The sequence below is a fragment of the Monodon monoceros genome, unplaced genomic scaffold (genome assembly GCF_005190385.1).
Source record: "Monodon monoceros isolate NGI ecotype Baffin Bay Population unplaced genomic scaffold, NGI_Narwhal_1 Super_Scaffold_21, whole genome shotgun sequence".
Taxonomy (NCBI): domain Eukaryota; kingdom Metazoa; phylum Chordata; class Mammalia; order Artiodactyla; family Monodontidae; genus Monodon; species Monodon monoceros.
In genome coordinates this window covers 74,323,582-74,350,295 of record NW_021703778.1, presented here as the reverse complement: position 1 = coordinate 74,350,295, position 26,714 = coordinate 74,323,582, and the positions used below count along the sequence as shown (strand labels likewise).

The 26,714-nt window shown below is 50.7% G+C and overlaps 1 protein-coding gene across 1 annotated transcript; it reads left to right on the top strand.

Moving 5' to 3' along the window:
- Positions 1–3,630: 3,630 nt before the first annotated feature.
- Positions 3,631–26,714, top strand: GRAMD2A (GRAM domain containing 2A). Its single transcript, XM_029238773.1, is given in 12 exon segments — positions 3,631–3,686; positions 20,717–20,797; positions 21,585–21,642; positions 22,004–22,079; positions 22,709–22,812; positions 23,419–23,517; positions 23,650–23,721; positions 24,206–24,268; positions 25,251–25,395; positions 25,530–25,610; positions 25,613–25,730; positions 26,578–26,714. Coding segments are annotated over 12 exon segments (1,062 nt in total). The 3' UTR covers positions 26,687–26,714.

Below are 26,714 nucleotides of genomic sequence, written 5' to 3'. Positions count from 1 at the left end.
AAAGACCTGGATTCAAATCCTTGCTCCACAAGTTACTGCTGAGTTACTACTGGCTCTGAGCCTCCCTCTCTTCTCTATAAAACAGAGTCACATCTGGCCTACTTCAAAGATTCTCAGGCTGTGTAATGGCCTGGTACACAGTAGATGCTCACCAAAAATGAGTTTCCCTGCAGTTCCTCTGGCTTTGAGAATCTGAGACCAGGTCTCTCTGATGATTCAGACCCAGCTGTAAGAAAAGCTTGGTCTTTTTTTACTATTCAAGGTGCAAAGTTCATTTTTTAAAAATAAACTTTTTAATCTTTAGATAATTGTAGATTCACATGCAATTGTGTGAAATAATACAAAGATCTCGTGTACATTTCCCCCAGTTTTTCCCAGTGGTAATATCCTGTATAACAATAGCACAACCAGAAAATTGACATTGATATAATCCCTTTGACCTTATTCAGATTTCACCAGTTTCACATGCATTCATTTGTGTGTGTGTGTGTGTGTGTTTAGTTTTGTACAGTTTTATCACGTGGGAATTTGGCAAAGTTCATTTTTAAAATCAAGGTTTCTTTTTCTGTTGGATTCTGAGGGTTTTCATGTAAGAAGCATGTTTTAGAAATTTGGAATTTAAGAAGTGTCTATTAGTTAACATTGCTGTGCCTTTGGAACAAGTTTTTTTCTTTCTGTGTCTTTCTCCTTTTTTTTCATCCTCTCACCAAATGAAAATAGTTTATTGTGATCATAAAATTTAGGCAAAGTATACTACAGAAAATTATAAAGAAGAAAAGAAACACCTGCAATCCCAACTCAAGGAGGAAAATAATGTTAGAATTTTGGTGAGCATCCTTCCCAATATATTTTATAATACATGCTGTTCTATATAATATTTTTTCCAATGTTCTATAATGCTATCCTTTGTGGTAGACTTATTTTTAATAAGTTTTAAAAAATAATGATAAATATCATTTTAATAGTTACATAGCCTTTCATTCTTTGAATAAACCATAATTTGTTCATGCCCTATTGTTTTTTTCCTCTTCTACAAGTGTAGTGAACTACACTTCAGTGCACATTCTTATACATTTAAATTTGTGTTCAATTATTTCCTAAGAATAAATTGTTAGAAGTGGAATTTGTGGGTCTGTTGAGTATCTACATACAAATGTATGTACGTTTTCACACACTGCCCTCTCACACAGGAGTGTGTGAGACTGCCCATTCGGCAACATGTTGATCAACAGTAGATGTTATTAAACTTTTAAGCCTTTGAAATTTAGTAAGTAAAAATATCCCTTCTATTTTATTTTTAAATATCTTTATTATTTTTGTTGATTTTAAAAGTATTACACCCTGTTATAATAAGTTCAAACAAAACAGAAACTATTGAGAATGAATTCTTCCCTGAGATATAATCACTGTTGTTTGATATAGAACTTTTAATTTTATAAATGGGTTATATCTTGGTTACTTATATATACTTTTCACTAAACAACATATTTTGGACTTTTTTCCATATTAGCACATGCAGCTATACTCTAGTCTTTTAGTAAATTGCATAGGACTCTGTTATATTGATAAAATATTATTTTGGTATTTCCACCTTTTCCTTCATACTTGTTAACTAAAGGAATATAAATTTTTGCCTACTTGTCCATTTATTTCCTTATACCAAGTTCCATGAAATGGAGTTGCAGGATCAAAGGATTTACATTTCTTAAATAATTTGATATATGTTAGAAAGGTTAACTAAGTTTTAAGTCTCATCATGGAAAATAAGAATGCTTATTTTCCACATCCTTTCCACGTCCTGTAATATTGAGCACTATAATTTTTTTAGTGTTTACCAGTAAGATAGGTAATAGAGATATTTCTTTTTTTGTGACTTACCTGTTCATATTCTTTACCCACTTTTCTATTAGATTGTTTACCTTTTTCTTTCTGACTTGGATGAGTCATTATCATTTAAAAACACCAATCCTTTGTTGTTTACATCACCTTTTAAATTTTAATTAATTTATTTATTTTGACCGCATTGCGGTATGTGGGATCTTAGTTCCCTGACCAGGGATGGAACCCATGCCCCTGCAGTGGAAGTGCAGAGTCTTAACCACTGGACCACCAGGGAAGCCCCCTGCCAGTTTAAATTTTGATGTACAAAGGTTTTTAATTTTTATGCAATTAAATCTTTTATGTGTTCTGGGTTTTATATCTTGCTTAGGAAGACCTTTCTCGGTATGTTAATATTCTCTTCTATTTTATTTTAGTTTTTATTTGACTTAGAAAATATTTGGATGTTTAATCTACCTGGGATTTATTTTTGTGAATGGTGTGAGGTAGCCGGTTGCCCCAAGAACATTTATTGGACAATCTGTTCTTTCCTTACTTATTTGAAACAGCTTCTTTCTTACATACTAAATTCTCAGATACCCATAGATCATCTTCTGGACTCCCCTTATGTTCTGTTGATCTATTCATCTTTTCCTAAACTAGTAAGTATTTTAATTGCTCCAGCTTTGTAGTTTATTCTGACATCTGGTAGGGCAAAGCCCTTGCATGGCATTTGGGATAAATTCGCTTTTTTAAAACTTTCAATCTTCCCACTCAGGAGCAGAGTTTATCTCTCCATTTATTCAAGGCTTCTTTCGTGTCATTTTAAAAATGTCTGTGATTTTCTTCTCATAAATTGCTCTACATTTTAAGAGTTTATTCTTGGGTAACTTATATGTATTGCCATATGAATAGAATCATTTCCCCAAATATATTTTATAACTGTTTATTGCAGGTCTACTGAGAAACTATTGATTTTTATATTGATCTTGTAACCACTAGAATAACAATTAACTCCATGAGAGTGTATTGTGTGTCTATCCTTATCACAGCTCTGCCTAGCCCATGGCCCAAATATAAGAATACCTGGGCCACTTTCTTATGATTTTTTCCAGTTGATGACGTGTCCTCTAGTTAGTTTATGTTACCATCTTTCAAACAATAATCATTGCTTTTTATTGGGGCGGCCAAAAAGTTCGGGTTTTTGGTAGGACGGTCGGAAACCCGAACCAACTATTTGGCCAGCCCCGATAACGTATGAACCTTGGATTTCTTTTTCGTGCTTTTGTGCAATGGCTAGAACTTCCAGAACAATGTTGAATAACAGTGGCGAGAGCAGGCATTCCTAGGGGGTTTCCACCAGTTGGACAATCTGGGGTTCTCCCTGGAGGGAGAGGTACCAGGACCCAGTAAGCTCTTTAAGAGTAGGTCATCACCCGGGAATCCGAACCCTTAGACGAGCACGGCTTGGGGGAGCCCGGTTAGCAGAAGCCTGTGGCAGGGCGCGGAGCTGGACCCTCCTGGGACGTCCCAAATCCGGGCCAATACCAGGTTTGGGTCCCGGAAGGGGTGCGGGCTCCCTTTCCAGGGAGCAGAGGTGCTGGCATGGTTGCTGTTTTTCCAATAGCCCTCCAGTCTACGCAAGCTTTTGCTCTTCCGCTTACAGACGCATCGGCCCCCGCCAAGGGGTGGGCAGGGCAGGGCCGGGCGGGCTGGCGCGGGGCCCTGCGGTGCTGGAATTCTGGGTGTGGCTGCCCTCTCGGCGCCGGGTGGCGCTGGGCTCTCCAGCCCTTCCAAGGGCTGGCGCAGAAAATGGACTTGTGGTTCGCGGGCTGCGGCAGAGATGCGCCAGGGGTGAGGAGCGTCAGGTGAGGATGGCTGGGGAAGGCTGGACCAGGCGGGGAAGCTGCGGGCAAGGGCAGCACCCACTCCCTCCCCGACTGTGGACACCCCGCCCAGGGAATCAGGAGAGGGAGGTACAGTCCCATCCCCCAGAATCTCCGTGGTCTTTCACTGGGAGGAAGGCAGGATCCGAGGTTGGTGGGGCGCTGAGCTGGCCGGTGGCCTGGGCTGCCGGCTGTGCTCGGCAGCATCCTCACTTGTGCTCAGAGGCCTCTCCTCACAGTCCGTCCCTGGGATGCAGTCAGCAGCGTGGGAGAGAGAAAGGAGGGGCACGCCTTTAGCACCCGAGTCTGGATTCAGACCCCCACTAGGGCACCAAAACGGTCCTGGCTAAAGCTGCAGATCCGCTCCTTGTTGCTAAAGTTACTTAGACTGCCTTCCAGTCCTCCCGCTGTTTGGCCTCTCAGCAAACTTCACTGCTTTCCCATTCCTCCTTTGAAGTACTCTTTCGTACTTCATGACAACCTATACACCTGGTTGTTTGTGTTTTTTTTTTTTTTTTGCGGTACGCGGGCCTCTCACTGCTGTGGCTTCTCCCGTTGCGGAGCACAGGCTCCGGACGCGCAGGCCCAGTGGCCATGGCTCACGGGCCTAGCCGCTCCGCGGCATGTGGGATCCTCCCGGACCGGGGCACGAACCCGCGTCCCCTGCATCGGCAGGCGGACTCTCAACCACTGTGCCACCAGGGAAGCCCCACACAGTCTTTAAGTGCTGTAATTCTTGAGGTCCCAGACTACTCTCCTTCCCCTCCCTCTTCCCCATCCTCCTAGTGGAGATATAATTCACACACCATAAAATTCATCCTTTTAAAGTGTGCCGTTCAGTGGCTTTTACTGTATTCACAAAGTTGTGCAACCATCATCACTGTCTAATTCTGGAACAGTTTCATCACCTCCAAAAGAAACTCTATGTGCATTAGTCACTTCCCATTTCCCCTTCCCTCCAGCCCCTGGCAACTACTAATCTACTTTCTGTCTCTGTGGATTTGCCAATTCTGGACATTTCCTGTACGTGGAATCATACGATATGTGGTCTTTTGTAACTGGCTTTTCATTTAGCATAATGTTTTTAAGGTCCATTCATGTTGTAATATGTATCAGTAATTCATTCCTTTGTATGGCTGAATTATGTTCCACTGTATGGGTATACCACGTTTTGCTTATCCATTCATCAGTTGGGTATTTGGGTTGTTTCCATTTTTTGGCTATTATGGTAATAATTATCATAATGCTATGAGCATTCCTATTTTTTAAAACTTTAAAAAATTGAAGTATAGTTGATTTCCGATGTTGTGTTAATTTCTGCTGTACAGCAAAGTGGTTCAGTTATACATACATATACATTCTTTTTAATATTCTTTTCCGTTATGTTTTGTCACAGGATACTGAATATAGTTCGCTGTGCTCTACAGTAGGACCTCGTTGTTTATCCATTCTATATATAATAGTTTGCACCTGCTAATCCCAAACTCCCAATCCATCCCTCCTCCACCCCCTTCCCCTTTAGCAATCACAGGTCTATTCTCTATGTCTGTGAGTCTGTCTCACAGAGAAGTTCATTTGTGTCATATTTTAGACTGCACATATGAGTGATATCATACGGTACCTGTCTTTCTATTTCTGATTTCACTTAGTATGATAATCTCTAGGTCCATCCATGTTACTGCAAGTGGTATTATTTCATTCTTTTTTATGGCTGAGTAATATTCCATTGTGTATATGTACCACATCTTTACCCATTCATCTGTTGATGGACATTTAGCTTGTTTCCATGTCTTGGCTATTATAAATAGTGCTGCTATGAACATAGGGGCGCATGTGTCCTTTTGAATTGTAGTTTTGTCTGAATATATGCCCAGGAGTGGGATTGCTGGATCATATGGGAATTCTATTTTTAGTTTTTTGAGGAACCTCCATACTGTTTTCCATAGTGGCTGTACCAGTTTACATTCCCATCAACAGTGTAGGAGGGTTCCCTTTGCTATGAGCATTCTTGTACAAATTTTGTGTGCCCATGTATTTTCAGTTTTCTTGGGTATATGTACCTAGGAGGAGAATTGCTGGGTCATATAGTAAACGTTTAACCATTTGAGTAACCACCAAACTGTTTTCCAAAGCAGTTGCACCAATTTACAATCCCACCAGCAATGTGTGAGGGCTCCAGTTTCTCCTTATCCTCACCAACACCTGATATGAATTACAGTCTCTCGGGGGTGTGAAGTGGTATCCCATTGTGGTTTTGATTTGTATTTCCCTGATGACTAATGATGTTGAGCATCTTTTTGTGTACTTATTGGTCATCTGATATCTTCTTTGGAAAAATGTTTATTTAAACATTTGCCCATTATTAGTTGGATTATTTGTCTTTTTATTTTTCAGTTTTGAGTTCTTTAAAAAGATTTTAATTGTGGTTAAGAAAAACACGTAACATAAAATTTACCATCTTAACCATTTCTAAGTTCATTTGTACCGTTCAGTAATGTTAAATATACGTATTCATATTGTTGTGCAATCAATCTCCAGAACTTTTTCACCTTGCAAAACTGAAACTCTACACCCGTTAAATAACTCTCCATTCCGCCCCCCTCCTCCAGCCCCTGGCAACCACCATTCTACTTTCTGTTTCTATGAATCTGACTCCTCTAGGTACTTCACATAGGCGGAGTCATACAGCATTTATATTTTTGTGACTTTTTTCACTTAGTATGACATCTGCAAGGTCATAAGAGTTTTTCATATATTCTAGATACTAGTCCCTTATCAGATGCATGATTTACAAATATTTTCTCTCATTCTAGGAGTTTCCTTTTCACCTTCTCAATATCATTAGCAGCACAACATCTTCTAATTTTGATGAAGTTCGATTTATCTATTTTTTCTTCTGTTTCTTGTGCTTTTGGTGTCATAGCTTAGGAGACCATTGCCTAATCAAACAAAGATTTACACAAATGATTTCTTCTAAGAGTCTTAGCTCTCACACCTTTGAGTTATTTTTTGTACGTGGTGTGAGATAGGGATCCAGCTTCATTCTTTTGCATGTGGATGTCTAGTTGTCCCTGCACCATTCATTGAAAAGACTATTCTCTCTCCCGTTGAATCAGTCTTGGCACCCTTCTCGATAGCTTCTCTTCTTTATGTACCCACTTTCCCTGGGGGATCTTCCTAGCTCCTGTACCCATCCATGGGCCAATAACTCAGAAATGTATCCCTTCAGCCTGGACCTTTCTTCTGAGCTCCTTACTCATATGTAACTGGATATCTCCACTTAAATGTTTCTCACACATGTTTAAGACTGAACTCATGATTGTTTCCTTCAAAGATGTTCTTTTTCCAGTATATTTTCCTCTCTTTTGTCTCAGCAAAACACAGCAGTATCCTGCTTGCAATCCAGAAATCTAGAGTCAGGTTTGACACTTCTTACCTTATGCCCCACATCCAGTTGATCACCAAGTCCAGGTGGGTTCTACTTGGAAATATATAGTGTGAATCTATCCCTCAACCTCCATCACCACCACTGCCACCAAGACTGAGACCTCATCTCTTTGCTGGAATACAGTCTCCTAACTGGTCTGTCTCCATGGAAAATTCTAAATATATACCAAAGAGGAGGAGAGTTGTAGGAGGGACCCCCATGTATTCATCACCACTAACTACAATAACCACCAACATCAGGTTGTCCCTATTATATCGGTACTCACCCTGTGCTCCCCCTGCCCCACACCCTTTGGATTGCTTTGAAATAAATCTATGTATTAGAGTGATCTGTGACCACGCCCAGGGGTGCCAGCTCAAATGGATGCTGCTCCATACTCTTTAACGTACAAAGTTGACAGTGTATTTCCCCTTTTAAATCCCTTCATTGGTTCCTCATAGCTTTTCTTTTTCTTTTTTTTGTTTTTTACTATAAACAACTTTATTCATGGACTTTCATATAAGTATAAAAGTGATGGATATTAAAATCACACTTTCACATACATTTTCCAGAAAAAGCCAATTCCTGTATATACTGAAAATCAGATATCAAAATCTGGGGGCCCAAAGCCCCCAGAAGAAACCAGTTGCGGGGGTAAGCAGCTATATCTAGTGTCTCCGACTCCATTTCTGCAGCGCAAAAGGCTCCCCCCCGTAGTTGTTTTTTTTTTTTGTCTGTTTGTTTTTTTGTTTTTTGCGGTACGCGGGCCTCTCTCCGCTGTGGCCTCTCCCGTTGCGGAGCACAGGCTCCGGACGCGCAGGCTCAGCGGCCATGGCTCACGGGCCCAGCCGCTCCGCGGCATGTGGGATCCTCCCGGACCAGGACACGAACCCATGTCCCCTGCATCGGCAGGTGGACTCTCAACCACTGTGCCACCAGGGAAGCCCTACCCCCCCCATAGTTTTTAAGAGAATGACAAAAACCCTTACTGGGGCCCACAAGACCCTGCATGATCTAGCCCTGCCAACCTCTCCAGCCTCATTGCTCATCACTTCACTACTCACCTCTACCCTCCAGACACAAAGGCTCTGTTTATATTTCTCATACGTGCCACACACATCTGGCCTCAGGGCTTTTGCACATCATAAACCCTCTAATAAACCCTCTACAAGGACCCCTTCCCAACACCCTCCAATCCTCCCCACCCCGACCCTGCCAGCCCCTCAGTCTGATTAGCATCCATTGGCTGTCAGAGCAAATGCTGCTGCTGCTGCTGCTTCGGGGGGTCTTCCCCACTCTCCATGGGTGACTCAGGACTCCTTGACAGAGGTCCTCCTAGGACGCTGTGCTTTGCCTTCGTAACGTACATTACACAGTTATACTTATGTATCGGTCTCTATAAATATTTGTTTCATGTCTACCTCTCCCACTGGGCATTTTGGGGATAGTAGCGTGCCTTATCCCTCTTCGTATACACAGCACTTACACAGAGCTGAGCGAATACAGGCGTTCAATTGGCATTTGTAGGATGGAGGCAGAGGGGCCGGCAGCCCTCTGAGGGCTTCTGCCAGCCTGTCCTGGGATTGGGGTTTTTCTGACCACGGAGAGCCAGTGGCCATCTGCCCCCTCACCCAGTTCCTGGCTAGGCTTTGTTATTCCCTCAGACAACATTTGCTTTCCCTACTGGCTTGAGACTTTCTTGCCCCTTTGCAGAGGAGTAACTGAGGCCCAGAAGGGGAGAGTGGCTTCTCCAAGGACCCACAGCAGTGAGAAGTACTTCTAGGCCTGCGTCCTGTCTTCCTGTCCCCACGCCCAGGCTCTTCCAGGACACTGAGTCTGCTCGAGACTGCCTGTGCCCTGACAAGAGCCAGGTGGGTCCCCAAAGCCAGAGTGATTCTGAGGTGGGTGTCCCCGGGTGGTTGGAGTTGGGTATGCTGGATGCTACCCATGGATGGACAGAGCTGACTTGTCCCGGGAGTAGCCACACCTCCAGGCAGCCTTGAGTGGGGGTGAGCATCTGAGGGTGTCTGTGGGCCCTCCCCTCAGCCTGCCGGGCAGAGGGTGGCCCCCAGGAGCACAGGGGTGCTCTGTTTCTTCATGAATGCAAGTCTGTGTTTAGACCTGAATGACCAGCTTCTTGTCTGGAAACAGCCAGGCCCCAAGTGGCCTGCCAAGAAAAAGTGGTCTGTGACCAGGTCCAGGGGTGCCAGCTCTCACAGATGCTGCTCCGGCGGTGGGCACTGTGGGAGGAGGCCAGCAACAGGCAGGTCGCTCTCTGCAGAACCAATTCCCTGCTCCATCGTAGCCGGGGCTTTGTAGGAAATCCTGCGTATCCCCAGGAGCGAAGCTTCCAGGTTTCAGCCATTTGTCCATCTGTCTCCCTGGTGACTGTTGTCACTCTGCAGGTCTTTGAGCTCTGGCCAGGAAGGGGGCAGCAACTGCTGGCCTCGTACCTCTGGTGGAGAGAGAAGAGAGGGTGGGATCCTGAGTATGGTTGGGCCTGAGCTGTGGGAGAACCTCTGGGCCCCAGGGGATAGGACGCAGTCCGTGGATGCCACCCAGGTGTAAAGAGGGCCCTGCCCGCTGCCACTGTCCCAGGGGAAAGGTTCAGTCACGCAGGACATGTATGGAGCTTTGCGGGTGCAGTGGGGGGCCCGCTGGTGTCCCCATCTCTACTTCCCATGGGGAGCTCACCTCTGGGCATCCTTCAAGGGACATGATGGGAGGGTAGGGGGGCAACTCAGCTCTCAGTGGTGTAGGCAGGGATGGGAGGCCCAGCGGGCAAGGCTGTGAGAGCCGGCCCCCTTCCCCAGGGCTGGGCCGTGACCTGTCTCAGATCCTCACAGCGGCCCTGACCATCTGCAGGCCAGAGAAAGGATTCTCCCCATTTTAGAGAGGAGGGAGGAGACTCAGGGGGAGATGCCTGGGGGCCACCCGGAGGGTCAGGGGAGCCAGAGGCAAACTTGAGTGGGTTGTTCTCACTCCAGGCCGCGCCGTGTGTTTTGTGGGACTCTAGTTCCCTGGCCAGGGACCGAACCCGGGCCCTTGGCAGTGAGAACGCAGAGTCCCAACCTCTGGACCTCCAGGGAATTCCCTTACTCCAGGCCTTATGTTGGTATCCTGAGGCCCCACTACTGCTAAACAGACTACACAGAGGGGTTTTCCACAGGGAGCATTTGTCTCTTCGGTAAACAGTTATGGAGCACTTACTGTATGCCTGAGGTTGTGCGAGGCCCTGGGGTAAGAGATGAATTTGACAGTCTAGGGGGGAGACTGCCACATCAACAGGTGGCACAGCAAAGGAGGCTACCTGAGCAGAAGTGGGCACAGCGGGGGACGGCTCTGCTCTCCCTGGAGGTACAGGCCGGCCAGGCTTCAGGGAGGAGAGGTCCTGGGGGGTGAGAAAGAGGGGTCCCTACCTCGGGCAGCAGCAGCTTAGCTGAGCAGGGCCCAGGCAGACCTGGGAGGGGGGGCTCCTTAGCGCGGCTCCCGAGGGCAGGAGAAGCGTCAGCCTGAGCACTTTGCTCCCAGATTCTGTCCGCATGAGGAGCAGGGCCTTTCTGGTGTGCTGAGAGCCCAGGCCTGGGTGGGAGGTCAGGGAGAAGGGAAAAGGGGTTGGGGCCCTTTAACCAGGGCTGGTCCAGTCAACCAGGCAGCTTGGCTGCTGAGAGTGGGAGATGGGGCCAGCCTTGCCCCTGGCCCTCCCAGCTCCCATTGGATGGGAGGACCTGGGGTTTCTGAGATCCCTGTAGGTAGAAGGAGTTCTTGTTAGCACCAGCGCTCAAAGGGGTCCTTGTTCAGGCTGGATCTAGCCGCCCCCAGAGGGCTGGGCCAGCCCACATCTTCCTAGCAACTAGCTCACCCAGTGTGTTTGGTTCTTGGAGTAAGGGAGATAAAGCCTAGGGGGTTCTGATCTAGGGAACCCCACTTCCCAGAAGGGCTCCCACATGATCATCTCAGCCCAGTAGACACCCCCTCCATTTCCCCTAGTCCCCCTGTACTGGGCCTGTGGGGAGAGCGGGGGCCTGGCCCTGCAGCAGGAGAGCTCTAGGAAAGGGCAGAATTTGGGTCCCTCGAGCGCTCCAGGCACGATAGAAAGAGTGCACACTTTCAGCCAGACTGGATTTTGAATTCGAGCTCCACTGCTTTCCAGTTATGTGGTCAGGAGCAAAGTGCTTTACCTCTGTGGGCCTCAGTTTCCTCATCTGTGATGGGAATGGTGCATCTCTCTTGCATGACTAGAACTGGACTGAGATTAGAGGAGATCATGAGCCAGATCCATTCACCTCCTTCCCCCTGGGGGCTCCATCGTTAATGGGGCCAGACTTGGTCTGAACTTTCTTCAGAGGCTTCTTCCCTTTCTTGGCCCTGAAGGCGCATTGCAGGTATGGTACCCCCAGGTGTGGGTATCAGCCGTCTATGGAGTCCTGGCCCTGCCAGTGAACCCAGCTGAGCCTCCCTTCTTCACCCGTGAGGTGTTAAGTTGTACTACCTGCCCCACTAGTTGCGGCGAGCGGGGGCTACTCTTCGTTGTGGTGCGCGGGCTTCTTATTGCGGTGGCTTCTCTTGCTGCAGAGCATGGGCTCTAGGCAGGCGAGCTTCAGTAGTTGCAGCACTTGGGCTCAGTAGTTGTGGCTTGCGGGCTCTAGGTCGCAGGCTTAGTAGTTATGGCGCACGGCCTTAGTTGCTCCGTGGCATGTGGATCTTCCCGGACCAGGGCTCGAACCCCTGTCCCATGCATTGGCAGGCGGATTCTTAATCACTGCGCCACCAGGGAAGTCCCATCATGTCTTAAAGGACATCACATGTGTGCCCTCGTTTGTGGTCTTCGGGCAAACCAGGTATGGGGGTTTTTGGTCTTGGCTGCAAGGGCCGGGGCATTGGGAGCAGATGGAAAGTCAAGGAGCAGCCGCGGGGAGCAGACCCTCTTCGCTGTCTCCCGGGGCGGGGCTTGGCCCACGGCCCACCTGCTTCTCTCTTCACTCTCTTCCTCATTCTAGACCCAATCTCCAGGTGCACCCAGTCACTCTGGCCCAGGACACCTGCGGCTCTCTCCTGCCTGTTCACTGCCTTTGGCCCGCCTCCTCCACCTCCCGTATTTCCCAGTTAGGATTCATCAGAAAGGGATCCTGATGGGCCAGCTCAGCTTTTCATTCTTTTTTTTAAAATTTTTATTTTAATGTGGACCATCTTAAAGTCTTTATTGAATTTGTTATAATATTGCTTTTTTAAAAATATATTTTGGTTTTTTTTGGCCGCAAGACATGTGGGATCTTAGCTCTCCGACCAGGGATCGAACCCGCACCCCCTGCATTGGAAGGCAAAGTCCTAACCACTGGACCGCCAGGGAAGTCCCTCAGCTTTTCATTCTAAAGAGGGCGCTGGTCAGCTTGCGGGTGGCTTTGCTTGGGTCTGGAGCACCCCCGTGGTTCTATCCTGTAGCCCGGGTCATCTGTACAAACTGGGTCTCCACATTCCCTGTCATTTCAAAGCTGCCACAGGTAGTAAAGGGAAACGAAGCATATTCCTGGCCCAGGGGTTCTCAGACCAGCTCCTGGGAAGTAGGGATCGTGACTAGGCTGAGCACCTGCCCCACCCTGAGTCCTTTGCCAGGGCTGCTGAGCAGGACAGACGGATTGGGGCCCAGCATGTGGCCCCCAACTCAGAGCCACACGCCCTTACACTCAGTATGGAATTCAGTTATGGGATTCGCTCCCCTTCCCTAATGGGTGGAAAAGGTGAAACTTGTCCTTGTTGTCCTAGATATGGATTATCAGCTTAAAAAAATAAAAAGTGAGGTGCAGCCTCTATGTAAGAAATAATAGAGTTATTTTTTTGCAAAAGGAGATTGCCTTTCCACTTCAAGTTTCAGTGTATTGACGACGAGCCTGACTCTGTCCACGTTATTCCAGTTTCCCTTGGGGAGAGGTCTTGTCAGCCATTTTCTGGGCTGTACTTCGGGCCAGTGGCCCTGAGAGAAAGATAGGGGGGGCTCTTGGGCAGGACACAGTGTGGTTCAGGGCTGGATGCTGCCACACGGGAGGGCTGGCCTTACTTCCTTGACAAAACTCAGGAAATGAACTCTGCGACCTTAACAGATGAAGGAAATCTCTTTTAAGAGCGTGATTCCCTGTTTCGCCAAGGATGTTCCTGGAACTCCAGAGGGCCGGGTGAAGGCACAGGAGGGTCTGGAGCCCAGGTGGGAGGACTGGCCTCGGAGACCAGGAGGTATGCGTCTCCCTCTGAGCCCCAAACAAAGGAGGGGTTTAAAATCACCCGAGAGCTTTTAAAAGCCTGAAGCTGAACCTCATGACCCAGCAATACCAACCCTAAGTGTTTACTCATAGAAACGAATACTTGTGTGCACAAGACACAAGGTGCTGAAATGTTTATAGCAACGGTTTTGTAACAGGCAAAAACTGGAAACTCAATAGTAAAATGCCCCTCAACAGTAAGATTAATAAATCAGTTGCAACATGTCCATATAATGGAACTCTAAACATTAGTGAAAATGCAGAGTTTGCAGCCACACACAGCAGTGTGGATGAATCTCACCAGTGTGTTGCCGAGTAAAAGAACACGTACCACATGATTCCATCCACAGAAAGTCCCCGAAGAGGCAAAGACAATCTGTGTTGTTGGAAGTCGCGTAGGTGGTTCTCTTTGACCGGGGGTGGGGGGTTGGGAGTGGGCAGTGAGACTAGAAGGCGTGGGAGGGGCTTCTGGAGGGCAGCTTCTCCGGTATGCACCGTTTGTGAAATGCGTTGCACGGTTCACTTACTTTGTGTGCACTTTTCAATATGTAAAGTACACATCAGTAACAAGTTAAAAATATATAGTTACCTAAATGCTACCCCCAGAGGTTCTGATTTAACTGGTTTGAGAACAGAGCTCAGGGATCATTTTTCTTTGGTTGGTTTTTTGAAAAGCTCTACAGGTGATTCTAGTGTGTACCCGGCAGGCTACCCTTCCGAGTTAACAGGATGGTCTTTTTTCTCTGTGAAGTAGGTGGTGAGCTGTGTGCGGAGATGTAGAGGTGGGGTGGGGTGAGGGAGCCTGGGGGAATCTGGAGGTGCCCCAAGGTCTAGGCTGCTGAGCCCCAGTGGTGGACCTTCCTTCCAGGACACGCGCCCTCAGCTCCCTGTCCCTAGATGGCTCTATTTGCCGTCTCTGGCTTTGCACTCTCAGGGGCCTGCTGCTAAGATGGGTTTTCTTTCTTTTTTTTTGGCCGCTCCACGTGGCTTGCGGGATCTTAGTTCCCCAAGCAGGGACTGAACCCCGCCTGGGCAGTGCCAGCGCGGAGTCCTAACCACTGGACCGCCAGGGAATTCCCTAAGATGTGTTTTCTGTTTGGAAAAGATCTCTCCTTGGAGCTGATTGGGACCTACGTCCTGCAGGAGTGGGGGGAGCTGGCCCTGGCCTTGAGAAGTGACCCACAGGACACTCTAGCATCTCAGGTGTCCACTAGAAGACAACTTGGGAGAGTGTGGACATCCCCCTGGGGGAGGAGACACACCTGAGGGGACCCTCCAGTGACCACAAAGGCCCAGCTGCCTCCGGCTGCCAGGCCTGGCCGAGTTTTCTGCTTCAGCACCAGCCACGGGCACTGCTGCTGCCCGAGGCTTGAGGAGCGAGGGGAGGGGTTGCCCTGTGGTTAGAGAGGGTTCTGGTGGAGGGGCTGGGTAGCGGGTGGGGCTGCGACAGCCCAGCGGGGTGCAGCCAGTGAGCACTGCTGTGGGGCTGGGAGGGGCCCAGCCTGTGCTTTTCCCCAAACACCCCCTCCCATCCCTTCCGAGCCACTTTACCCTTTTCCGTATGTCCTCTGTCTCCCACCTGGGCTCCTCTTTGATCAGTCAGCCGGCGTGGATTGAGTGCCTGGCGCTGCCGGGCCAGGCTGTCTGCCTGCTCCACAGGCCAGGGCTCCCGGAGGGGAGGGCCCATCTGTGGGTGACCCCCCTCCACTCCTGTCCACCACCCCTCCCCTTACTGCTGGGCATCCATCATTCTCTGTGCCTCCTTCACTCTTACTGCCTGGCTTTAAAATTTTTTATTTATTTATTTATTTTTGGCTGCATTGGATCTTCGTTGCTGCGCACGGGCTTTCTCTAGTTGCGGCGAGTGGGGGCTACTCTTCGTTGCGGTGCACGGGCTTCTCATTGCGGTGGCTTCTCTTGTTGCCGAGCACGGGCTCTAGTCGCACAGTCTTCAGTAGTTGTGGCTCGCGGGCTCTAGAGCGCAGGCTGGGTAGTTGTGGCACATGAGCTTAGTTCCTCCGCGGCATGTGGGATCTTCCCGGACCAGGGCTCGAACCCGTGTCCCCTGCACTGGCAGGCGGATTCTTAACCACTGTGCCACCAGGGAAGTCCCTACTACCCGGCTTTTTTTCTCCCCTCCTCCCTCTTGAAGTGTCATCGTGTCCCTTTCTCTGTCTCTCCTTCACTCATTCATTTAGCAAACATTGGGCGCCTGCTGTGTGCTGCTGGTACAGAGATGTAGAAGACACACCCCTGGTGGAGCTCAGATGTCTAAACAGACAAGCACACTCTGGGGTGGTAAGGGCTGGAGCAGCAGCGTGAAAGAAGGGACCAGGGACCATAGAGGAGGGATGACCAGCTCTGCATGGCGGAAAGCTGGGAAGGCTTCACAGAGAAGGTGATGCCTGATCTGGGCTTTGAAAGATGACCAGGGAATTCCCCAGGTAGATAAGTATGGCAAGGAATTCCAGGAAGAGCAAACATGCAGGGGTGAAGGGCCGCCGCTGAGCTGCAGGGGTGAGGCTGGAAAGGAAGCAAGGAAGGTCAGGAAGGCCAGGTAGGAGGCAAGAAGGAACTACAGGAGGAAAGTCAGCAGGAGGGGGGCAGGCTCAGATCTGGGCCCCAGGTGGCTCTGTTGGCAGTGTGGGTGTGGGAGAGTGCCAGGTGTGGAAGGGCAAGGCTGGGGGCAGGTGTAGTTAGGAAGCTGTTGCCAGCATCCAGGAAGAGGATGATGGTGGCCTAGGCTTGCCTGCTGTAGCAGGAGTGGAGACAGTAGATGGTACGGTGGGTCGGGTGGTGCCAGGCTCTCGGGGCCTTGGCAGTTGACTGGTTGCAGCGGTGGGGAAGAAGCGTGAGTTGAGGATTCTGGCTTGGGTAACTGTGGAGGTTGGGGCCTTTCAAGGGGAAGCAGGTTTGGGGGGATGATGCTGAGCTCACTTTGATGGATTCGTCTAGATGGCAGGCTCTGCCGCTCTGGAGGGACGAGGTGTCACGTTAGGGATTTATCTACCTGGTGTGGATATTTTGAGCCCGGGGGAGGCATCCAGAGCAGAGTGCATGTGTCAAGTGTCCCATGAAGCTTCGTCTGTGAGGTCCCTAGGAAGCAGCTAGACTCAGCCTCTCTGGGTCTTCTCTGCACTGCCTCTCTCTCCCTCTCCTAACCTCTCTGTGTCTCCCCTTTCCTTCTTTTTTTTTCCGGCTGTGCTGCTTGGCTTACAGGATCTTAGTTCTCCGACCAGGGATTGAACCCGGGCCCTTGGCTGTGAAAGTGCGGAGTCCTACCACTGGACCACCAGGGAATTCCCTGTGTCTCCCCTTTCCTGATGGGCCTGGCTCCTCTCCCGACGTCTCTCAGTGCTAGCTGCCCATCCCCTCCCTCTCAGCAGCCCCCTGGGCTGGGCAGGCTCATACTGGGTTCATGGGGTGATAAGTTCAGTATTTGTGGAAGGAATGAAGGAATGGGCAGTTAGCCTGAGTTCCCACTTGGGCCAGCAAGGCCTGAGGGCAGGGCAAGCACAAGTTGTGTCCTCTGGATCAGCATCTTGCCTTTGGACCAGGCTCAGCAGAATGAAAGGGCCTCATCTGAGGAATTTTCAAACCTTTTCTACCCCCTTTAATGTCCAGCATACTGAGCCTCCCGTGCTCCATCACCCTCATGACAATAATGACATTTTTTTGTGGCTTTGATTGAAAAAATAGATACGGTTTTGAAGACCCTTGATATTAACTCCATAGTCTGCACGTGGAGGTGTGATGGGGCTGGATGGGCAGCGGGTATGGTTCCCAACACACATAGCAAGAGCAACTAGGTTGAGGAAGGCTCTGTGGGAGTGGACAGAGACTGCCGGCAGGGGGCGGGGACCCAGCCTGGCCCCTCACTCTCCAGCGCCCTGCTCTTGCCACCTCCTTCGTCTGGGTCAGGGCCCTGTTGGTCCTTGGGTGGACCCCACCTGCCTGGTTCTGTTGGTGAATTCTCGATGACTATCACCCCAGACCTAGCTTTTCCTCTGACTTTGCTCCCATCTCTTTATTTTTACTCATCTAAACAAATACTATGGGAAAGAAGACGAATCAGTAGAAAGTCTGACTTGAAGGTGATTTTGAAAGCAGTGCATTTCGGCCATAGCCAGGGTCTCTGTACCAACAGCATTATTAGGACGGCTCGGAGGGGCTGATTTTCATCGATGGACATGAAAGATTGGCTTGTGACCATCATGTTCATCACATGAAAAGGGGTTGCTTTGAGTTTGAACATATTTGAGTCATTTACCCCAAGGGACTCCTGTTTTCTTACCGTTATTTTTTTCACGGAGATGCTGTGGGAATCGTGGCAGCCTTTTTTTGTTATTCTCACGGCCCATCTCTCCTCCAACCTCTGTTCTTGATCTCACTTACACTGTCCACACAGTCCTTCCTCAGACATGTCACGTCACGAGTGCCTGCTGCACGCTGGTGGTGCCCCAGGCTCAGGGGCTACGATGTTGCAGGAGGTGTCCTGGAGCCCCTGGAGGTGGGCAGTTAGAGCTCACACACAGGTGCCCGAGAGGGAGCCTGGGGTTCGGGGCTGAGAGCCTGCAGTAGGGCTCATCACTAGGCTGGGGGAGGACTGACGGAAGGCGCCCCTCCCTGAGGTCACATTTGAACCTAAGGATGGGCTGGGTTTAGAATCTACGCAAAGGCGTGATTATCACGCAGGGTTAGATGATGGAAGCCAAGCACGATTATAGTCCCACCCAGCTGGTAAGGCTCAGCTTCCTTTTCTCTGGGAGTCCTGCTGTAACTCTTTCACTCTGTGTGTCCTCTGAGCTCCTGCAGCCCTGACAACTCGTATCACACTTTCCAGTGCCTGAATGACAGGCTCCCTGCCTCTGAAACCATGATCAAGTTCCTCCTTCTTCCTCTTGGGGTCTTGTTTTATCCTTGGTCCCCAGGGCTGGAGTGTGTTCCTTAGAGCGGAGCCCACACCCATCTCCTCCCTGGTGGCCCCGTGGGCTCCTGGGCTGCAGGGTTCAAAGTCTCTAAGGCTCGGTGTTTTGACTTGTACACACTCTGCCTCAGGGGCCTCTCATCCTCAAAGCAAGAAAGAAACAGAGAGATGAAAGAGAGGGATGGGATGGGCCGCACAAAAATTAAACACAAGTACAGCAACAATACCACAGAACTGAAAGGCAAATGGGGGAAGTGTTTGCAAAAATGATAAACTAAGGATTAATCTTCTCAACAAAGAAGGTATACAAATCAATAAGAAAGACATGAAGATCCTTATAGACAATTCACAGATGAAATCCCAGTGGTTAATATGTATTTGGCAAAAATGTTCCACCTGTCAATAAGCAGAAATAGAAATGAAAACAATATATTTTCACCTATCAAATTTGCAAAGGTGAGAAAAAGATAATACCCAGTGTACGGCCTGGATGTAGGGCGACGGGCACCCTCATACAGTGCTGATGGCCATGCTCGTTGGTATAGCACCTGGAAAGCATTTTGGAAGTGGGTCTAAAGATCCTGAGAAATGCTCATTCTCCATCCACAAATTTCACTTCTGAGAATCTAACCAAGGAATGAATAGTGACATGGGGAATTTCTCATGAAATTATGTTAAGCAAAAATAGGGCATACAAATTATATGATATATAATCCCACTTATGTAAATTATATATTTATGCATAGATGTTTTCTTTGGGTGATTTTGGGGGAATTTTTTTCTTATGGGTGATTTTTGATCATAATGCTTTATATATTTTATATTTCTCATATTTTCTATAATAAGCATTAAAAAAATCAAGGGGGAGAAGTCTCTGTGAAATGTGTTATGATGGACCCAAATAAATTCAGAAATTAACTTTAGGAGTCAATGGGTCACATCGCTAGCACTTGAAAGATTCAGGACATACATGATATGTGCACCAAAACTCACCGTGAGGTTGAGGACAGAGGTCATCAGGCCACACGGCTGTGGTTGGGCTCATTTGGTGGGTGAGATCACCTGGCTCTTTGCTGTGTGACACTGGGTGCAGCCTGTCCCTGGCAGGTCTCAGTTTCCTATCTGTACAATGGTAGGGTGGGAGGAGGGTCAGATTAATAATCCTGGAGGGGCTTGGCAGATCTTGGCTAGGCAGTAACTCTTCTTTAATTAATTAATTTATTTTTAAATTTAATTTTATTTTTAAAAATATTTATTTATTTTGGCTGCACCGCGTCGGGATCTTTGTTGCGGCACGCGAGATCTTTAGTTGCGGCATGTGCACTTTTCGTTGCTGCACGCATGTGGGATCAAGTTCCCCGACCAGGGATCGAACCCCGGCCCCCTGCGTTGGGAGCGCGGAGTCTTACCCACTGGATCACCGGGGAAGTCCCGGTAACTCTGTTCTTGAAGAAGAGAATTTGACTTTGCCTGGTGACACTGCCGAGAGGGACGGAGCGCTGGGATCTGCAGGTTCCAGGTTCCGGCTCCTTACCTGCTGAGAGACCAGTGCACAGACCCCGTTACCTATTCACGACCACCACACTGCCCTGCCTTGGCCCTGCTTCCTGGCCACCCTCTCTTCCCATCAGCCCTGGGCCCACCCAGCTGCGGCTAGTTTGCCTGCTCAAGCTTTAGGCTTTCTGCTCTGGAGGAGCAGGAAGGGGAGGACCCTAGGCTTTGGAGCTGTTTAGTGGAGGCATGAATTCAAAAGCCTTTGGGGAGCCCCACCTGCCTATGGAGAGGTTGTCTACCCCCTCTCGGGCCCTCTCTATGGGACATTTTTGTGATGGTTTGGCTCTCAGGTCCGAGCTACCCTGATGGTCTGAAGGCATTGAGGCCACTTCCTGGTGTGGGGCATCCCCGCCCCCTAAGCCCACACTCAGCTGTGGGCTGAAGTTCACGACCACATCTGCGCAGTATCAACTGCTCAGCCTTGATGAGGCCTCCTGTGCTCAGAATCCTTTCCCAGAAGCTGATGGTTTATGGTAATACTGCCTGGGCTCCTCCGAAAGTTTTGCTTTCGGTCTGGAGCAAGTCACAGGGTCCTCCCTCCCAGGTGCCTTCTCAAGGGTGGGGCTGGAGGCCTAAGAGCTGCCTGGGAGATTGATTTTCCTTCATACCCAGGCATAAACTGGACTTCACGCTTCCAGGAAAGACAGTGAGTGAGTCTCCTCTCTCTGTCAGTTGCCCTGAAGCCCTGCCTGGGCTGCTGCCTCTGGACTGTGACATCTTCAGCGCACCTTGAATAGCAGGGCCGGTCTTGGGTAGGGGGCAGAGGCAGCTGCCCTGGACATGGTGGAGCTGGCTGGGAAAGGTGTCCCCAGAAAGCCCCCCTTCCTGATGAGGGCCTGTTTCTCCTCAGTATTCAACAGGTGCACGGAAAGACGGCTTCTTTGAAGAGCACGGAGAAACTAGGCAGGGTCCAGAGACTCCGAGGCTCCAGGTGAGGCCCCTCTCCCGATCAGATATACATACTGGTTGGGGGTGGGAAGCCCTCTGGAGGTGACCTGTTCGAAAGGGGGCCTTAAGGCTGCGTCAGGGGGTTAGGTTGGGCATAGGCTGCCCGGGGCCTCTTCCTCCCACTCCCAGGCCTGTCCCAGCGCACTGGGACCTAGCAGGGTCCAGGCTTCTCGGGTTACCAGCCTCCTCCCTGCCCACCTGTCCTCAGGCCAACCTGGCCGGGGCAAAAGTTTGCATTTCAGCACCAGCCCCTCTCCGCCAGCCCTGGTAGCTTCCGTCAGGTCAGGTGAGTCTGCCCAGCCCCTCACTGCAGAGCTGCAGGCCCGGGGAGAGGGCAGTCCTGCTGGGATCATGGCCCATGGCCAGGCCCTGGAGCCGTGAGGCTGACGCCCCCACCCCACCTGCTCCCCATCCCTGTGCCTCCTGCTCATTCACTCTGCGGTCCGCTCCTCTGCTTGCGCCTAGGTCAGAAAAACGGGAGAGGGCTTTTGACACTCAGGGGTGGGCAGCTCTGGGACATCGAGGCTCAGGCCGAGCATACCTCCTGGGGGCGGCTGCTCACAGCTGTCGGGGAAGAGGGCTCTCAGCGACCCCTCCCTGCCTCAGGAGTGCTCCTCCCCAGGGCGAGCTATGCGCTCGCTGTGAAGGGCCCCAGCCTCCAATCTCTGCCCCAAGCTTGTGGCTTGAGGCCAGGACAGAATTGGCACTAAGGATGCATGGGTAGGACTTTGAGGGTTCCTTGTCCCTGGAATGGCATGTCTCCTTTGCAGTATGCACTGGCCAGAAGGCTTGAAGGGTGAAGACATAAAGAAGTGCGGCCGAGATGGGGTAAGTGTGGGGAAGCCGACTTCTCACTGCCCACTGAGAGAGGGGTCCCGGGCTGCCTGAACTTGGTGACTGTTGGCTCCTTGGCCACAGGCCTGTCACCAGGAAACCTAGTGGGTGTCCCCTCCTGGGTGGGAGTTGTGTCCTCTTCCAGCCCTAGGCTGCCCGTCAGGACCTCGCGTCACCAGGAGACAAGCTGTGCTTGGAGCTCAGCCCTCCACACCCACTGGCTGCTTACCCACTACTTCATGCTAAGTCACCGCAGGACCCCCACCCCTGTGGCCTTATTTGCTGGTGGCTGGAGCAGGGCCCTCTTGTGGTCCGATCTCCTGGGACTTCTCAGACCCAGCTCGTGTGTTTGCAGACGCTACTGAGAAAATACAACCAGCAATATCACAAGCTGTTTAAGGACATCCCCTTGGAGGAGGTGGTTCTCAAAGGTGAGCTGTCTCCCCGGGTGGCTGGACAGGCACCTGCAGTGCCCAAGGCCCAGGTCCTCTCCCCTAGAGCTTCCAGGCACAAATCAGATATGGGAACTGGCTGCCCTTTGAACGTGCCCTTTTTTTCTTCAAAAGTGTGAGAAGAATGGGCTGATTTGAGATATGAAGTTGAATTTTACAAAAATTTTCTTGAGGAAATGTTGGGGCTTCCAAATCTTATTTCTGTTCTGCTCTTATCAGTGTCTATTCTCTCCTGTTCAGGCCTGCCGGGGAGTGTGTGGGAGCATTTGCACAATCAAGGCCCTCTCTCCCTGGCAGGGCAGGGCAAGGAGTTCTGCCTGTGGAGGTGAACATCCAGGCTTAGGGGACCAGGGCAGAAACCTGCCGGACCTTTTGGGGCATGGATGGAGGCAGAGGAAACATCTAGCAGTCTGGTGGGGTGGGAGCGGTCAGGAGTCACAGGAAAGGATGCTAGGGTACTGGGGGAATGGGTTGCTGGGGCCTGGGATTGGGAAGGGCACTGAGGAGGACAGTCCCCGAGGCTGGACTCTGGACTCCTGAGTGGGAGGACCCAGGCCCCGGGGCTCCCAGGCTGGCCTTGCTCACGGCAGTCTCCTGTGACTTCCCAGTATGCTCCTGCGCCCTCCAGAGGGACCTCCTTCTCCAGGGCCGGCTCTTCATCTCCCCCAACTGGCTCTGCTTCCACGCCAGCCTCTTTGGCAAGGATATCAAGGTAGTAATAAGTGGTAAGGGCTGCCACAGCCCAGGGAAGAGACGTCCCTGCCCGGTGGGCGCACCTCAAGTCAGGCCTGTCCCTCCACACGCTGACACTTGGTGAGGCTTCTCACTGTAGGGCATCCCACCTGGTGTCCAGGGCAGCAGCCCCACCCTTCCAAACAGGGGCCCCAGTCTAGACTCCACATCTGGCCTGAGCGGCCTGAACAGTTCACTGCCAAATTATTCTGCCTACGGGTACCTCCAAAATGCCTTCAGAATCAGAGTGGGATGTCACACTTAGGGGGGCCCGAAAGTGGCCACGGTGCATGGTGGCTCAGGGAACTCTGTTACTGCAGTATGGGATTCACCAGGGCAACCATCCTTGCCTCCTGGACGATGGGGTGAGAGGCCGGAGCAGCGCGTGCGGCCAAGGGGTGGGGGATAACTGATGGGAGCCTGCGTGAGACGGTGGAGGCTCAGATACTCTCCCACATGGGACCAGACATCTCCACGGTGCTCGTGCTTGGGTCACTGCCAGCTGTGGCTGGCGCCCTAAGCAGGAAGCAAAGGGACTGTGTCCTTGGGGGTGAGTCCTGAGAGAAGAATGCCTCTCCCCCGTCAGGTGGTCATTCCCGTGGTGTCTGTGCAAATGATCAAAAAACACAAGATGGCGCGGCTCCTTCCCAATGGCCTGGCCATCACCACCAACACCAGCCAGAAGGTCAGTGAGATTCTGGGCCAGCGCTCCCTTGTCCTTCTCCCCATTCCAGCTCTAGGAGTCCACAGCTTGACCCTGGCACTCTCCCAAGTCTTTATGTACCTTGCCCCTTTCTATTTTCTTTGTACGTTCTAGTATGTCTTTGTGTCACTGCTCTCCCGGGACAGTGTATATGACATGCTGAGGAGGGTCTGCACCCACCTACAGGTACGAAGCTTGGGGCCAGGGCTGTTGTGGGGGGGGCTGGCCCATCTCCCCGGCACAGGAAACGGGGAGTAACGGGCTCAGGCTCAGTGAATCAGAGGCAGTCCTTGGACCATGTGTCTATGCTTGTGAGCCTTTTTGAGGCCACTGGGCCCTTGTGTGTCCCCACGTATAGCCCTCACTTTTGCTTCCTTGGTGCACAGACGGGCAGGAGCATGTGGCCACTTCCCAATATGCCTACAGCTCGCTCTTGCCTATGGTGAGGAAGGGGGAGGGCAGCAGCTTGGGGGAGTATGTTGCCTTGGCTTTGCCCTCTGCTCCAGCATTAACTAGGGATCCCCCTGCAAACTCTGGGAGCTTTAGGCTCTATCTGACCTAAAGTGGCTTATTTGGAGGTAAAGCTCTCTTGGAGAGTGTTAATACCTCCCCATGCCTGACTTTGGCTGTTCCAGATGGACAAGTGATCCCTGTTCCCTTCCCTCCTCAGCCTTCCAGCAAGAAGAGTCTGAGTGCAAGAGAATTTCTAGAGGAACCTGAGTGCGAGTCTCTGGTGAGAGCTGAGGCTGGGAGCAAAAGTGGCTGGCTTGAGATTGCCTGTGGGTCTAAGGCTTCAGGGCCTCCCAGGCAGGAGCCCACAGTGCAGAACTGGGGCAGCAGGCTCAAGAGCCAGTGGCCATGCTGTGTCAGGGGGTCCCCTAGACCCACCACGCTCCATACCATGCAGAGCCACTATGTCCTGGGCAGATGTGCTAACTTCCTGAGCAGAACAGATGCCCAGCCCCCGGAACACTGCCCAGGTTGGACCTTATACCTTCGCGGGTACAGAGCCAGCAACCCATCCTCTTTCCTTTAGCAGTCAGGAGGGCCTTCAAGGGGCTGGAGATGTCCCTGGGGAAGAACGCTGAAGACAGTCAGAACTGAGGCAGGATCCTTTTAGATTGGCCAAGGTCCCAGCTGTTTCTTTTGCTCCTGGGATCCTGGGTAAGCAGAGTTTCTAGAGCAGGGGTGGGGGGTGGAAATGACCCCAGGGTGTTTGAAGTCTACTTGAGTAACTATTAAGCGTTTAGCCAAGCATACAATACGCACAATGCCATGCAGGGGATGGAAGGCGATGTTCCCCTTTTTATTGATGGGGACCTTAAGTCAAGGTCAGTGACATAGGGTTAGAGCCCAGATTAGCAGGAGTCACAACTTATTCCATCTAAGATATACAGTGCCAAGCTGTCTTGGACTCAGCCGATCTGAACACGTACCTGGGATGGCTCATGTCTTAGACTCCACTGTGGTTCTACACTAGCAGTCTTCAAAGACAACATTCCCTGGAAGAGTGGCTGGTCACACAGCAAGGGAGCAGATGAGACATGTGATTGCTATGGCAGTGGTTTCCCCGCTTCTGGGCACCTGCTTTCATGCTTGCTAGGCATCCATATTGATAATATCTGGAAAGGCTTTGATCAATCTAGCGTGAACCCCTTAGGGCAAGTGAGGCCCCAAGGGCCATGGTGAGACAGCTTCTCCTGCCTTCTCTGCAGGAAGTCCTCATCCCTGAGATGAAGTGGAGAAAAGTGTGCCCTGCCTCCAGGTCCCTGTCCCTCCCAGACAACATCCCTTGTATCCCTCGGGCATCCACGGACTCCATGGATGACTGCTTCCCCTCCAGGAAGCCTCCGGGGTCTGGTGAGTTCAGCGTGCTTGTCCATGGCAACTGCTTCCAAAGACCAGGCTGTCCCGCCTCCCACTTCTGCAAAAAGAGGTCATCACAGCCAGCAGGGCTTCTGAGAGCTGTTTCTTTCTTTCTCCAAATCCATAAGGGAAAGCCAAGAGCCAAAGCGGCTCCAGAGAACATGGGCGGGGGAGTGGGCTGGGGCCCTGCCTTCTGCCCAGGAAGATGCCTAATGCCGTCCTGTTGCAGAGAACGCTGACTATGAGGAGAAGAGGCTGGAGGACGAGCCCCAGAGCAACGGGGAGCAGAGGCTCTGGGATCACGGGCTCCTGAAGGTCTTCCTCGTGCTGTAGGTGGCTGTATGGAGGGTGGTGGGTGTCTGAGTGTTTAGAGCCAGGGCCTTGGTGTGTGGGGAGGTCAGTGTCCAGAGCGAGGGGAAGGTTCTGAGTCAACTGCAAGCTCCCGGGTGGCATCTGGCAGCCGTGCAGCAGGCTCTTCTAGAGCAAGATAAAGTATTTCCAGTTTTCATCCTTACAACCCTGTAATTTAGGGTTAAGGCTGTGGAGAGGGGCAAGACATGAAGCTGTTGAAGAAAGAAAAAGTTGCACAGGATTGGGGAGGAGGAGGGTTGGCAAAATCTGAGAGGCCCATCAGATAGACTAAGGGAGAGCCATGGCCTTCCCGCTGCCCACCATTGGGGTGTTTTCTGGAAACCCAGGCTTGTCTGTAATTCTGCCTAAGTAGAGCAGTGAGCATGGTGGGATGTTTTATGAAGAGCCAGCCCCTGGATTCCCTCACCTTACCTCATCACCTTCCTCTGGCTCTGCTGGCTGGGTTTTGACTGTCAACCTCAGCACTTGCTGGGGGAAGGGCTACCGCCTTAGGGGGTAATCTTAGTGGCCTTGCAGAGGGGGTGTAGGACCAAGGTGGCTGGTCAGAGGGAAGGTGGGCTCAGCTGAAGGACCCAGAACTCCTGCTGGGCTTCAAGGACACCTCCGTGGGGACGAGTCTCAGGACCCCCATGTGGCCTCTGGGAAAAAAGATGCCTAGGTCTAGAACGTAACTGCAGGCAAAAGGTTCTTTAATTCTTCCAACGGCAGGAACTAGTTTAGTCCCACTCCTATTTTGGGGGATTCTGTAAAAATGCCCCGTTTCTAGAAGAGAGATTCAATTCCTCCTTACCCCTCTTTCTCCAGGACCTGCTTCTTGGTCATGTCTTCATCGTACCTGGCGTTCCGCATCTCCCGGCTAGAACATCAGTTATGCTCCCTGAATTGGGGCGGCTCAGTCCCTGGGCACAGGTGATGCCCTTTCTCTTTCTCATGCTTCTGGG